General features: G+C 39.3%; 1 protein-coding gene across 1 annotated transcript in view; it reads left to right on the top strand.

Moving 5' to 3' along the window:
• WDR44 (WD repeat domain 44) overlaps positions 1-13,978 on the top strand; it is a 92,489-nt gene that overhangs the window by 66,546 nt on the left and 11,965 nt on the right. The window contains exons 11-14 of the mRNA XM_074204935.1: positions 1,009-1,147; positions 2,442-2,506; positions 5,073-5,186; positions 11,461-11,583. Of these exons, the coding sequence (XP_074061036.1) occupies positions 1,009-1,147; positions 2,442-2,506; positions 5,073-5,186; positions 11,461-11,583 (441 nt within the window). The remainder of the gene's footprint in view (positions 1-1,008; positions 1,148-2,441; positions 2,507-5,072; positions 5,187-11,460; positions 11,584-13,978) is intronic.

Genomic DNA, 13,978 nt, shown 5'->3' with positions numbered 1-13,978 from the left:
CCTCTCATGACATAACCCCAAATTGCTCACTACCTTAATTTTTGTGAGTTGCTCTGTCCCACTGCGGGTTCCTCATAAGCTTTTGTTGTACACTGAAAACTCCAGCTCTTTTTTCAGCCAAACTCCTTTCTAGCCAGGTCTTCCCCATTTTATACTTCTAAAGGCAGTCTTTGGAATTCAGCTGTCATGGTTTTGATTCCTCTTAGTGCCCTCACTTGGAAAAGTATTTCTCCAGATGTCAAATAATTTCTTTAGGTTTGTTTTTTTTTTTGCAAGGCAAACAGGGTTAAGTGGCTTGCCCAAGGCCATACAGCTAGGTAACTAGTAAGTGTCTGAGACCGGATTTGAACTCAGGTACTCCTGACTCCAGGGCCGGTGCTTTATCCACTGCACCACCTAGCTGCCCTGTCAGATGATTTCTTAAGATTCATTTCCTTTCAGTGAAAAAGAGGTGGATTAAATAGAACTGGACTTTTTCTTTAGGAACATAATCTATTGAACTTGGCTCAAGAAGAAAGTTTCTTTTGTTGTGATTTTGAATTTCTGAAATATTCTTCTTGTGCAATTAATTCTCTGAATAGATTTCCTTTGTAAGCAAGCAAAGTGTTTAGCAAACTACATTTGAAGAAAATATTGTTCAAAGTAGAATTGCTAAGTTTATTGGGTGGAGCCCCTCCCCGTCCCTGCCCCCATCATTAATCATTTGTGTTTTCAAACCACTTAGTAAGCCCAGTTGACTATGTGGTACCTTGGACTCGGGATGTTGTCTTCCGGTCTTAGGTTGTATTAGTTGGCATTATCTAGACGCTTTGTGCCTACCTTTCTTTCTGCCAACTCCTTCTCTCACCAGCACATGTCCTTGGATTGCTGCCCTAATGGACAGACTTTCCACCTTTGGTGGGAGTGGTTGTAAGAACTTAATGTCTCATTTCATGTCAGCCCAAAATATAATGGCTCTCTCTGTTGACTTTTCCCCTGTTCCATTGGCATCTTCCTTTGTTTTGCTAGGGAGCAGTTTGGACCATGAAGTTTTCTCACTGCGGCCGATTACTTGCTTCCGCTGGACAAGATAATGTCGTGAGGATATGGGCACTGAAAAATGCTTTCGATTACTTCAACAATATGCGAATGAAATATAACACTGAAGGTATCTTGCCGTTTCCTCCAGCTGCCAGCTTTCCAAAGGGGTCTGGCCTGTAGGGGCAGGTTTTCAAAGTGGGCTAATGTCCTCTTGCAGCAGGTTTTCCTTGCTGGAGCAGCTCCACCTTGGACAGTTCCTCTCCCCTCTCCCTCTTCTCCTCTCCCTTTGGTTAAAATGGGAGAGCCAGGGGCCAAACGTCTGAGGGGGCCCAAGGAGGAGGAGGCAGGAAGGCAAGGCCCAGGGACAATGGAGAAGAGAGGAACAGCAGACTTAGCAACTCTCACTGTACATAATAATAACTCATGTTTATAATAATCACCTGAATCATGAATAAATGATCAAATCAGATTGAGAGTACATTAAGTCTTTGTTCTTCCTGGCCATTATCAGTCATTTCATATTTTTGGTCCCACCTAGTGAAGAAGAATTCACCTTTAATACCACAACGAAGCCGTACCTGGGCCCCAAGTTCATATATCCCCATTTGGGACAGCTAGGTGGTACAGTGAATAGAGCACTGGCCTTGAACCTCAGATTACTCTTAGTAGCTGTGTGACCTTAACCAAGTCATTTAACTCTGATTATCTCACATGCAGGACCATTTTTCAGTTGTCCTGATTTCTATCTGACCACTGGACTCAGATGACTAGAGGAGAAAGTGAGGCTGGTGACTTAGCACAGCCCCGCACACACATCTAATTCATGTGTTTTTCATGGTATCACCTCACTGATGTCATGGCCTTCTTCAAGAATGAAGGACAAACATTATTATCCCCATTCACTGAATGGGTCATTCTTCCCTGTTGTTCCTAGATTTGTTGAATGATGATAAGATGTGGAAAGAGACTTTAGAGATGGCCTAGTATAATACTTTCCTTTTGTAGAGGAGTGAAATGTTAATAATGTGCTATTCAAGGTCTCACAGCTACTTAGCAATAGACTCAGGAATAGAATCCTGATCTTTTAGTAGTGCCCAGTCCATTTGGGAGTTAGAGGGGGATGTTTGGGTCTTTGTTTTTTTGTGTACCAGTATTCATATTCTCAGAATTGTATATACTGTGAATTATGAGCATTTACTACCCTTCATTTACTATGGCAGATAATAAGACTTAAGTTTTCATTCTAAGTGGTTAAAGTAAATTTTGAAGTTTAAAAGCTTAAATAAATTGTAAGGAAAATTTCCTCATTCTTTCAGAGAATCTGGCCCATTCTCTGACAGTATATGAGGTATGACTATACTGGGTTTTCAATGGTGCCCACTTGGGTGTCCTTTTCAATATTTTTTCTTTGTTCTTTTTAGGACGTGTATCCCCATCACCTTCTCAAGAAAGTCTGAATTCGTCAAAATCTGATACTGATGCAGGAGTATGTTGTCTCTCTCACTGTCCCTCATGTCTGGTTTTTGTTCTGGGGCCTTCTCTTGGTGATGTTGCCTCTGAATGCTTTGGTTACATCACTATTTTGTCACTAACTTGAGTCATATGTATTTGTGAGGAGGTCCTGGCTCCATCCCCATCCTGCTTTGGAAAACCTCCCCTAAGAACCTATTACCTAGATCCCATGTTGTAATCTTTCTACTATCATATGTAGTTAGTTCTGGGGTCCGCCTAATCTCTGCATTTGATTCTGTCCAACTCTCCCTTTTAAAAAAAAAAAACTATCTTTCAGGGCAGCTAGGTGGTACAGTGGATAGAGCACTGGCCCTTGAGTCACATCCAGCCTCAGACACTTAATACTTATTTAGTTGTGTGACCTAGGGCAAGTCACTTAACCCCATTGCCTTGCCCACCCAAAAAAAAAAAACTACATTGGTTAACAGAGTGATGACATTTTTTTATACAACTATGTACTTTGCCATTTCTTGTGATGATAATGGGTCACTTTAGGTGTATGATTAACTTCAAAACATCAGTCTACTTTATGGTACAGACTCCAAGAACCTAGCCATAACAAACAGCGACTCCCTATGGTACCTCATGTCCTCTGCCTATTTCCTGAGCGCTCATATTTTCTCCTTATCTAAAAAAGCAAAGATGATGACTGAGACTGACCACACTATAGATGTTTGGATTGAGTAGATAAGCGATTCACAACATGCTTGAATATGGCAGGTGGCTACTGTCACAACCATTATCCTGTAGCTGTGAGTCCTGTGGTAGCTGGTAACAATTTGAAACATGATGGCCTTTATTCTTTTGTTTATGTTTTTTGGCTGTAATAGTAATAACTCATGTTTTTTAGTGCCTTTAAAGGACCACTTACCATCTGATAGAAAGAACCTTTAAGAATCCCTGTAAGGCAGCTACGTGGCATAGTGGATAGAATATCAGTCCTGGAGTCAGGAAGACCTGGGTTCAAATGTGGCCTTGGACACTTAATAATCACCTAGCTGTGTGACCTTGGGCAAGTCACTTAACCCCAGTGCCTTAAATAAATTTTAAAAAAATGTTTTTAAAAAGAATCCCTGTAAGGTAGAACAGTAATAACTCATGTTTTCTTTAGTGCTTTTAAAGGACCACCAGCCATCTGCTAGAAAGAACCCTTAAGAATCCCTATAAGGTAGAACTCTCTCCATAGCCTAAATGGGAAAACTGGGGCTTAAGTCAAGTTACTTTACCAAGTCCACTCATTTGGTTAAACCTAGAACTTAGGTGTCCCTTTTTTTATCAGACTGTAACTCCCTTAAATTGTGTTTTTCTCTTCTATAAACTACAGAAAGGATTTGACTTACTGTATGTTAGGCACTGATGAGCAAAACCAAAGTTAGACCCTTCATTTTTGGAACTTCTTGAAAGGTTTTGGGCTAGAATGCAAACAAAAGACATTCCAAATGATAAGTGCATTCAGCTGGTACCAGAAATGTTACATGCAGGCTGCAGGGGAGTTAACCAGGACCAGGCAGCATACTGATAATTGGATCCCTTGAAGTTAAAAGATGATCTTTTCTGGGGGGGGGTTTAAATTATAAATAGAATGTTAAATTATGATACAGAAGAGAGGTTCTTAACTTGTCTCTAATATTTGAATAACTATTTCACTATAATGGGTTTTCCTTTGTAATCCTGTGTATATTACTTTATGCATTTAACTACATGATTCTGAGCAGGAAGAGGTCCATAGACTTTGCTAGGCTGCCAAAATGGGGAAAAGTGTGGCCTATGATTCCACAGTGTTAAGAACTCTTAATACAGACTATTAGAAATGATAGAATGTGGGGGTGGCTAGGTGGTGCAGTGGATAGAGCACTGGCCCTGGAGTTCAAATCTAACCTCAGACACTTCATAATGACCTAGCTGTGTGGCCTTGGCCAAGCCACTTAACCCCATTGCCTTGCAAAAAAAACACTTAAAAAAAGAAAGAAATGATAAAATGTTTCTGAAACTACAAAAAAAGTTCATACACCTGCCATAAATGTGCTATACATATTTTTGCAATTTTAAGTATCTTCATGATCTTGACATTCAGATTAGTATATGTTTCTGCATATTCGTGTGTCTTTGTCTCTATCTATGTACATATCCATACCAACATGGTAAGTATTTAGAGCTGTATTTGCTGTTTACATAGAACAATTGAATATTTTTCATGCATAAATCTCTGTTTGAGGTGCTTCTTAACCACCATGCATGAGATGTTACTGTTAATTTAGGGAAGGCAGATTAGGTAATGAAAGTCAGCTCTGGGCTAGATTTTGTGGAAGGACAGAATATGGGGCAGAGCAGGAATATGATCTCTTGGGGGGAATGAGACAGCTGGCATTTAGGGCCATAAAATAGAAGGAAGTAACCAGAAAAGAGGTTTCCCGTAAAAGCCCCCAGTGTCCCAACAAAAGGACGTAGGGGAAGGGACAGCAGGCAAGCAGAGTGAGGGTGTGGCACCTATCCCTTTGATGTGAGAAGTTGTCACATTTCTCTCTTGTGTGCGTATCTAGGTGTGCAGTGGCACTGATGAGGACCCTGATGATAAGAATGCTCCATTTCGGCAGCGACCCTTTTGCAAATACAAAGGACACACAGCAGATCTTCTTGATCTTTCCTGGTCTAAAGTAAGAAAAGCTTATTTCAACTCTATAACCTTTTTTATTGATATTTTATTTTATTTTCCCAATTACATGTTATGAAAGTTTCAATATTCATCCACTTGCATATTTAGGTTACACATTTTTCTACCACCCCCCTCTCCTCAGCAGCAAACAATCTACTAAAAGTTGTGCCTGTACATTTTTGTTTAACATGTTTACATATTAATCATTTTGTGTATAAGGAATTATTAGGTCTAGGGGAAAAGAAAGAAAACCATGAGATAGGAAGGAAAAACAAAAGAAGTTTTTAAAAAGTGAACCATAGTATCCATTCAGATTCTGTGGGGGTTTTGTTTCTTTCCCCTCTGGATGTTGATGGCATTGTCCATAGCATGTTTTCCCGGGTTGTCCTAGCTCTCTCAACTGCTGAGAGGAGTTGCATCCATCAGAGTTGATCGGTTCACAAGTTGTTGTTAACGTGAACACTGTTCTCTTGGTTCTGCTCCCTTAACTCAGCATCATCAACTATACAACCTTCTTCCTCTCATTTGGATTTGAAGATAATGAAGGAAATATTCTTTGTGAATATGATTATTTACAAAGGGGAAATATATATTCATGTGCTTCTTGGTTTGTGGATGTTTATTATTTGTGGTTATGCTGCAAAGAAAATACAGGCAAAAGTTTTAGACTCCTGTTACTTTGTCCTACAGATTGACTTTTTGCTCTGTCTAAATATTCTTACCCCTTTTGCCTTTTGTTAATTGGAAAAAAATGACTGTAGTCCTCAGAAAAATGGATCTGGCTCCCACCATGCAAAGTCCAAGATAAATAGCAAATCACAGGTTTTCTTGGGACTGCTGTGCAGTGTCTAGTCAGGCTTGAAGCTAATTCTATCCTTCAAAAGTTAGTGAAAGCTGATTCTCATCCAAATGGAACAGCCAGTTGCTGGGCTGAAAATGATGGGAGACTGGGGGAGAGAATTTGAAGTGGAGGAGAAGAACAGAGAGCAGAAACTATCACACCCCCTTTGGGGGGCAGGAGTTTTTAGAAGAATTAGGAAGGATAGGTAAGAAAATAATCCTTACATGAGAAGTCAGCCTGTGAAGGATGGGAAACTCTCAAGAATGAAATTCTAAAAAAACACAAAGAGAAACAATTCTATTGAGGAGGAAGCAGTGCAGGAAAGCAGGAGATGGAGTCTAAGGAGAATATCAATGTGCAGGAAACTCATTGACTAACTTAGATTGTGAGAATAGAGGATGAAGACCAACGTTTGGCCCACTCCCGTAAGAATGGTGCCAAAAATACTAAAGCTAAAGGGTGAACTGAGGCTGGTAAGGCAAGCTAAGGACAACAAAAAAGGCCTTAGTGTGGGAAAGGAAGCAGAGTTGCTCAGTACTAACTTGGTTTCTCTTGTCTCTTCCAAGGAGAATGATCTTTACACTGGCAGTGCTTGAACAAAAGAGCTAATTAGAGAGTCGCTGCACCCAAGAAAGTGGAACAGTAGTAAGGAAATGCTTAGCTGCCAATGAGAGGGTCAAGGTCCCGAGCCCAGAAGAGCAATATACTTGGGTTCTCAAAGAAATAGCCAATGTGATCACCAAGCCACCATCGGTGATATTGGAAAGGTTATGGTGAATTGGAGAATGGCTAATATCCTGATTTTCAAAAAAAAGGGAAGAGAATCAACTTTGTGAACTTTAAGTCAGTGACTCTGATTCCTGGCAGAATTCTGGAACAGTAATGTAAAAGAAGTGACTAGTGAGCCAACTAGAAAATGAAGCACTGGTCCACCCACAGAGAGCCACCTCCTCGGCTTTCTCACCAACCAAATAGACAATGCCAGCTTTGCTTGGTTTCCTTTGCTAATGGGTTTATTAGCCCAGATTATCAGGGCTCTAGATTATGGAAGCACATTTGATGCTTTCATGTTATTCATCTGAACAATCCAGAGAGATGGACTAGACATTAGTGACTTGGTGAATGTCCCTGTGCTAAGTGACTTTTTTTCACTGACTTAGGGAAGTGGTAGAGATGGCACAAAACTGGATAGCCTAGCAAGCACACTGGATGACAGGATCCCCAAAGATCTTTTATAAGCTTCAAACATTGAGTTGAGTCTAACTAGATGAAATTCTGTTTCAGCTTGCATTTTAAAAAGTGGCTTTACAGATACAAGCTAGGGGACATGGCTAAGTGCTTTGCTTGATCTGGAAAAGTATTGGGTAGTTCTCCACGATTACTGTTCTGATGTAACTGATCTTAGGCTACGTTAAAAGAAGTGCCTAGATAGGGTGAGGGATGGGACCGATTGTCAAACCGTACGTATTCTCCCTTTGGCAGTGTGTTAGGTTCTCGAGTCCACATTTTGATCCAGAGGAGGGCAAACAAAATAGCAAAGAACTTTGAGATAAAGGAATGCTGATGGATAAATGAAAAAAAGCATTTCTTAAGCCCTTACTGGGTACCATGGCACTGTGCTACAAATGCCAAGTCAGACTGACCCAGTTGCCCTTTCCTATTGGAGGCAGATCAAATCACCCAATGCATGCCAGATCATGAAGATTAGGAGAACATAGGCTGGCCAAGGAGGGGCTTGTCAAGGTGCTGGTACATTGATCCTTAAGCTCAGGGACTGAAGCAATGGTACTGTTGATATGTTTTCTGTGCCCAGAGCACGAGGGGAAAAGCAAGTGACGAAAGTGAAAAGATGACAAAAGAGGAGGGCCTTGAGATGTAGACGATATGGTCTGGTTTAGAGTGGCTGAGATGCATTTGCTTTCACTCACCATTTGGGGTAGCTGGGTCCCAGAGCAGTTGTTCCTTGAATTCAGGGATTCATTCCCCTAAGACCTAGGGCAGATTCTCATTAGTCCAGGGGCTAGCAGAGCAGATGACAAGATGGCCAAGGGGACAGCTAGATGACATGATAACATATGAAGATTGGTTGAAGTGACTGGGACTATTGAAATTGCTTTAATAGTAGGTGGGAGGACCATCTGTACTATCTCCATATGTTTGAAGGGCTTGGCCTCTAAGGGCAAAATGAACACTGCCTGACAATTACAAATGAGGCCAGGCCACAAACTTGATAGCGTGATCCAGGGAAAGGGCTTTCCCTTCCTTGGAGGTCTGCAAGCAAAGGCTAACTAGGAAGTCACCTCTGTTGCCTGAGGGGTAGTCAAGAGGATTCCGATTCAGGTACAGGTTCAGGTTCGACTGAGAGGAAGGCAGGCAGGCAAGCAGACAGCAAGGGCCCTGCTGCCCCCCTCAGGTTTGCTCTCGACCCATAATTCACATTTCAGTGCACATATTGGTGGGTGAAATGAGAACCATTGTTATGATTTCAGAATTTCCAGGCTTCTTTTCACTACTGAAATTAGGTGACTTAATGAAGGAATGGTTTGATTTCAAGACATGTTTTTGGTGTTCATACGTTTCTTCTCATCCCTTGTCTTGACTTTGCTTTCCTTCAAGTTACAGCAACTGTTGAAATTGAAGAGTCAAAGCTGCCAGGCTTTTCATTGAGTTAATAAATCCTGTTGTGGAGAGTGCAAGTGCCTGCTCTTTTCTAGCTTGGTTTCCACATAGACTAGTTTGTGACTAAGACCTCCTGCTAGTGAGCAATAAGGCCCTCGTTAAGCCCTCCCCACACCTCCTCTGCTTGTTTCTGCTTGGGCACCCCATCCATATTCCCTCAACTCTCCCATCAAGAACAGCTTGCTCCCCAGCTTCCAGAATTTGCAGCAGCCACAGGTGGTGCTTTTCAGTCTTCCCATAGTTCTCAAGAGTGACACCTAATGGAAATGGTGGAAAAGCCAGCCCTGGTATTCCTTGGGGTAGATTAGTTTTCAATTTGCTTATTCCACATGTAGTTTTCAATGTGTCTTCTCTGTCAGTAGACCAGCATCTTCAGTCTGCTAGGCTTTTCTGAAAATATTTAGAAAACTTAGATCTGCAGTTTGATAAGAGATTCAGGCAATATCCTTCAATGATTTTGGTTCTACGTAATCTCTCTGGACTCTTTTATGTCCACCAAATATCAGAAAAAATTCAGCATATTGGATGGAGGCTGATCCTAGAGTCTAACCTCTGACCCCTTTGGCTGTTGTGATTCTGCGCAAGGGACTTAACTAACTTCTTGTTATTCCTGACAGCTGCTGAGGAGATCCTGCCCAGCATTGGTGGTGCAAGTTTCCTCACTGGGATTTTTTTCTGCATCGCAATGATTGATCCAGGACCAGAAGTCAACATTTCACTTCACTCAGGCCACATTAATGGAAAAATTCATAATCTTGATCATTTTTCTTTTAATGTCATGGTTTAGTCTAAGAAAAATAGAAGGTATGAGGAAGCTAGGAAAGTTGCTTCTGAGCTTGGGCAGGTGTTCATACATGCTGTGTCCTAGTAACCCTAGAGTATGCACCAGAAGAACCCTGCACTCGTTTCACTTTCTGTTTATGTCCAGAATCCTTTTGCTGAGAGTACCCTTAGAACAAAGCATGTGTATGCTCATGGATAGGCCGAGCTAATATAATAAAAATGACAATTCTGCCTAAATTAAACTACCTGTTTAGTGCCTTATCGATCAAAATTCCAAAAAATTACTTTAATGATTTGGAAAAAATGTTAAGTAAATTTATATGGAGAAATAAAAAGTTGAGAATTTCCAGAGATTTACTGAAAAAAATGCAAAAGAAGGTGGCTTAGCCTTACCAGATCTAAAATTATATTATTAAGCCTCAGTCATCAAAACTGTCTGGTGTTGGCTAAGAGATAGAGTGGTAACCACTGGAATAGACTAGGTGCAATAGCAGTAAACGATTATAGTAACCTGCTGTTTAATAAACCCAAAGATTCCAGCTATTGGGATAAAAACTCTTGGGAAAGTTGGAAGTTTGTATGGCAGTAACCTGGATTAGACCAACACCTCACACTGTATACCAAGATAAGATCCAAATGGATACAGGATTTAGACATAAAAAACAATATTATAAGCAAACTAGGAGATGAAGGAATAGTTTACCTGTTAGATCTATGGAAAGGGAAACAGTTTATGACCAAGGAAGAAATGGAGAACATCATTAAAAACAAACTAGATAATTTTGATTACCTTAAATTAAAAAGATTTTGCACAAAGCCACTGTAACCAAGATCAAAAGAAATGTAGTAAATTGGGAAATAATTTTTACAGCTAGTATTTCTGACAAAGGACTCATTTCTAAAATATACAGAGAACTTAGTCAAATTTTTAAAAAAAAGTCATTCCCCAATTGACAAACAGATGAGGAGATCAAAGGATCAAAGCAATACATAGTCACATGAAAAATTGTTCTAAATCACTAATTATTAGAGAAAGGCAAATTAAAGCATCTCTGAGGTACCACCTTACACCTCTCAAGACTGGCCAATATGACCAGAAAGGACAATGATCAGTGTTAGAAGGGACGTGGGAAATCTGGGACACTAATACATTGTTGATGGAGCTGTGAACTCATCCAGCCTTTCTGGAGAGCAATTTGGAATTACACCCAAAGGGCAACAAAAATGTGCATACCCTTTGATGCAGCAATACCACTGCTGGGTCTAAATCACTTGTACAAAAATATTCATAACAACCCTTCTTATGGTGGCAAAGAATTGAAAATTAAGTAAATGTCCTTCAATTGGGGAATGGCTTAACAAACTGTGGTATATGTATGTCATGGAACACTATTGTTCTATTAGAAACCAGGAAGAACAGGAATTTAGGGAAACCTGGAAGGATTTGCATGAACTGATGCTGAGTGAGATGAGCAGAACCAGAGGAACACTGTACACCCTAACAGCAATATAGGGGTGATGATCAACCTTAATGGAATTGCTCATTCCATCAGTGCAACAATTAAGGACAATTTTGGGGTATCTGCAATGGAGAATGCCATCTGTGTCCAGATAAAGAGTGTGGAGTTTGAACAAAGACCGAAGACTATTCCCTTTAATTAAAAAAAAAAGTTATCTTATTATGTAATTTTGCTATCTCTTATACTTTATTTTTCTTCCTTAAGGATATAATTTCTCTCTCATCACATCCTACTTAGATCAATGTATACCCTGGAAACAATGTAAAGACTAACAGACTGCCTTCTATGGGAGGGGGTAGGGGGAAGGAGGTGAGATTAGGGGAAAAATTGTAAAATTCAAAATAAAGAAAGAAAGGGAAAGAAGAAAAAAAAAGGAAAGCATGTGTGCAAATTGTGTCCTGTGCATAGTTTATCATTAGAGGACCGAAATGATTACTGGCTTCTCTCCACAGAACTACTTTTTGCTTTCGTCTTCCATGGATAAAACTGTCAGGTTATGGCACATTTCCAGAAGGGAATGCCTCTGCTGTTTTCAACATATAGACTTTGTCACCGCTATTGCATTCCATCCTAGAGTAAGTGTGGGTTTACATTATTTTCTCTTCTGTAAAGCAAAGGCCAGGATTGTTGCAGTCACTGACACATGGGGGGAAAAACTAAGTGCCAGGTAGGGCTAAAGAGGGTTTTCCTGCTTTTAGGATGGAAGCATAATATCTTTTCTGTTTTACCGACTTTTTGAGCATAACTAACCAAAAAGTGGTCAACAAATTAATACAACGAAATACTTTATCTCTTTATGACAAAGTTACAGGAGAAAGATGGGGTAGAGTAGAATGGTAGAGAGAGAGAGAAAGTCAGGGTTGGCCCACTGAAAACATCAGCATTTCTAGATATTACCAACTAAACCTAACAAGGAGAGAAAGAAATTTCATTTCAAATAACTGTAGATTATTTAAAATAATTGGAAGTCTTATTTTGCCATCGCAAACCTAGGTACTCTATGAACATAATTACATAACTTTCTCCACATAAATAAAGACAAATCTAAGCAATTGGAGAAGTATTCATTGATTATTGGTAGGCTGAGCCAATATAATAAAAATAACAATTCTACTTATGTATTTAGTCTAGTGACATGTCAATTAGACTACCAAAGAGTCATTTTATAGAACTAGAAAAAATAATAACAAAAGTTGTCTAGAAAAACAGAAGGTCTAGAAATATCAAAGGAATCAATGAAAAAAACTGAAGGAAGGCAGTTTAGCAGTGTTTGTTTGATAAAACCCAAAGCTGTAAACTTTTAGGGTAAAAACTCACCATTTGATTAGAAATTGCTGGGAAAACTGGAAAGTAGTTTGGAAGAAATGAGTCATGGACTAATAATATCTCACACCATTTGCCAAGATAAGGTGAAACTGGATAAATCATTTAGACATAAAGGGCAATATCATAAGCAAATTAGGAGAACGTGGAAAAATATACCTGTAGGATATATATAGATAAGGGAAGAGACTTGATAAGAGAGTATCATAAGAAGTAATGTAATTTTGATTACATGAATTAAAAAGATTTGCACAAACAAAACTAATATAACCAGAATTAGAAGAAAAACAGGAAACAATGAAATTTTTACAGCAAATTACTCTGATAAAGGCCTTATTTCTCAAACATAGGGAATTGAGCCAGATTTATAAAAAAAAAATATGAGCCATTCCCCAATTGGTAAATGGTTAAAAGACATGAACAAGCATGTTTCAGAAGAAGAAATTAAAACTAATAGTCACATAAAAATGATGTAAATCACTATTTAGATTAGAGAAATGTAAATTGAAGCAACTGGTGATAACTCACCTATCAAATGGGCTAATATGACAGAAAGGAAACTAATCAATGTTGGAGAGGATGTGGAAATATTTGAACACCAAATTGGAATTGTGAATTGGATCTAATCATTTTGTTTTATATTTTAATTATTTTTATCAAACTATTCATCTGCTTTTTTTACAAGGCAATAGGGTTAAGTGACTTGCCCAAGGTCACACAGCAAGGTAATTATTAAATGTGTGAGGTCATATTTGAACTCAGGTCCTCCTGAATCCAGGGACAAAATTCTCTATTCACCGTGCCACCTAGCCTCCCCAATGGTCCAGTCATTTTGGACAACAGTTTGGATCTATGCACAAAGGGCTATAAAAGTCTGCATACACTTTGCCTCAGCAATATCACCACTAGGTTTGTAGAGATCAGAGAAAAGGGAAGAGCTCTATTTGTACAAAAATATTTATAGGAACTCTTTGTGGTGGTGAAGAATTGAAAATTGAGGGGATGCCCATCATTTGGGGAATAGCTGAACAAGTTGTGGTATATGAAGGTCATGGGTTACTATTGTGCTATAAGAGATGAGTAGCAACATGGTTTCAGAAAACTTTGGATAGACTTATATGAACTGATGCAAAGTGAAGTAAATAGAACCAGGAGACTATTGTACATTGATATTCTAATGAAAATAATGATCCAGTACAATTCCAGAGACCCTTGTTGAAAAAATGTTGTCCTCTTCCAGGGAAACAACAGCTGAACTCTTGAATGCAGACTAAAGCATACTTTTTTAACTTTATTTGTGTGTGTGTGTGTGTGTGTGTGTGTGTGTGTGTGTGTGTGTGTGTGTGTTTTCTTTTGTGACAGATAATATGGGGGGAAATTTTTCATGACTTTATATTTCTTGGCATCTCAATGGGTCTGGGAAAGATGAGTAGGAGGGAAAGAATTTAGAACTCAAAATTTAAAAAAAAACAGAATGTTAGAAAAAATTTACATTTAATTGGGAGGTATTTCACAAAATAAAATTAAAATATATGGGAAGGGTTGGGTAGAGGGTCTCAAGGAGACTAGAGGAAAACAAGAAGAGGAAGCTTAAGAAGGAAAGATAGCCAGAAGGGGGAACCACCCAGACACATAGGTAGAAGGACA

Source organism: Macrotis lagotis, chromosome X, assembly GCF_037893015.1.
Source record: "Macrotis lagotis isolate mMagLag1 chromosome X, bilby.v1.9.chrom.fasta, whole genome shotgun sequence".
Taxonomy (NCBI): domain Eukaryota; kingdom Metazoa; phylum Chordata; class Mammalia; order Peramelemorphia; family Peramelidae; genus Macrotis; species Macrotis lagotis.
Note: the sequence above shows the minus strand (reverse complement) of the source record. Positions and strands in the feature narration are given on the sequence as shown.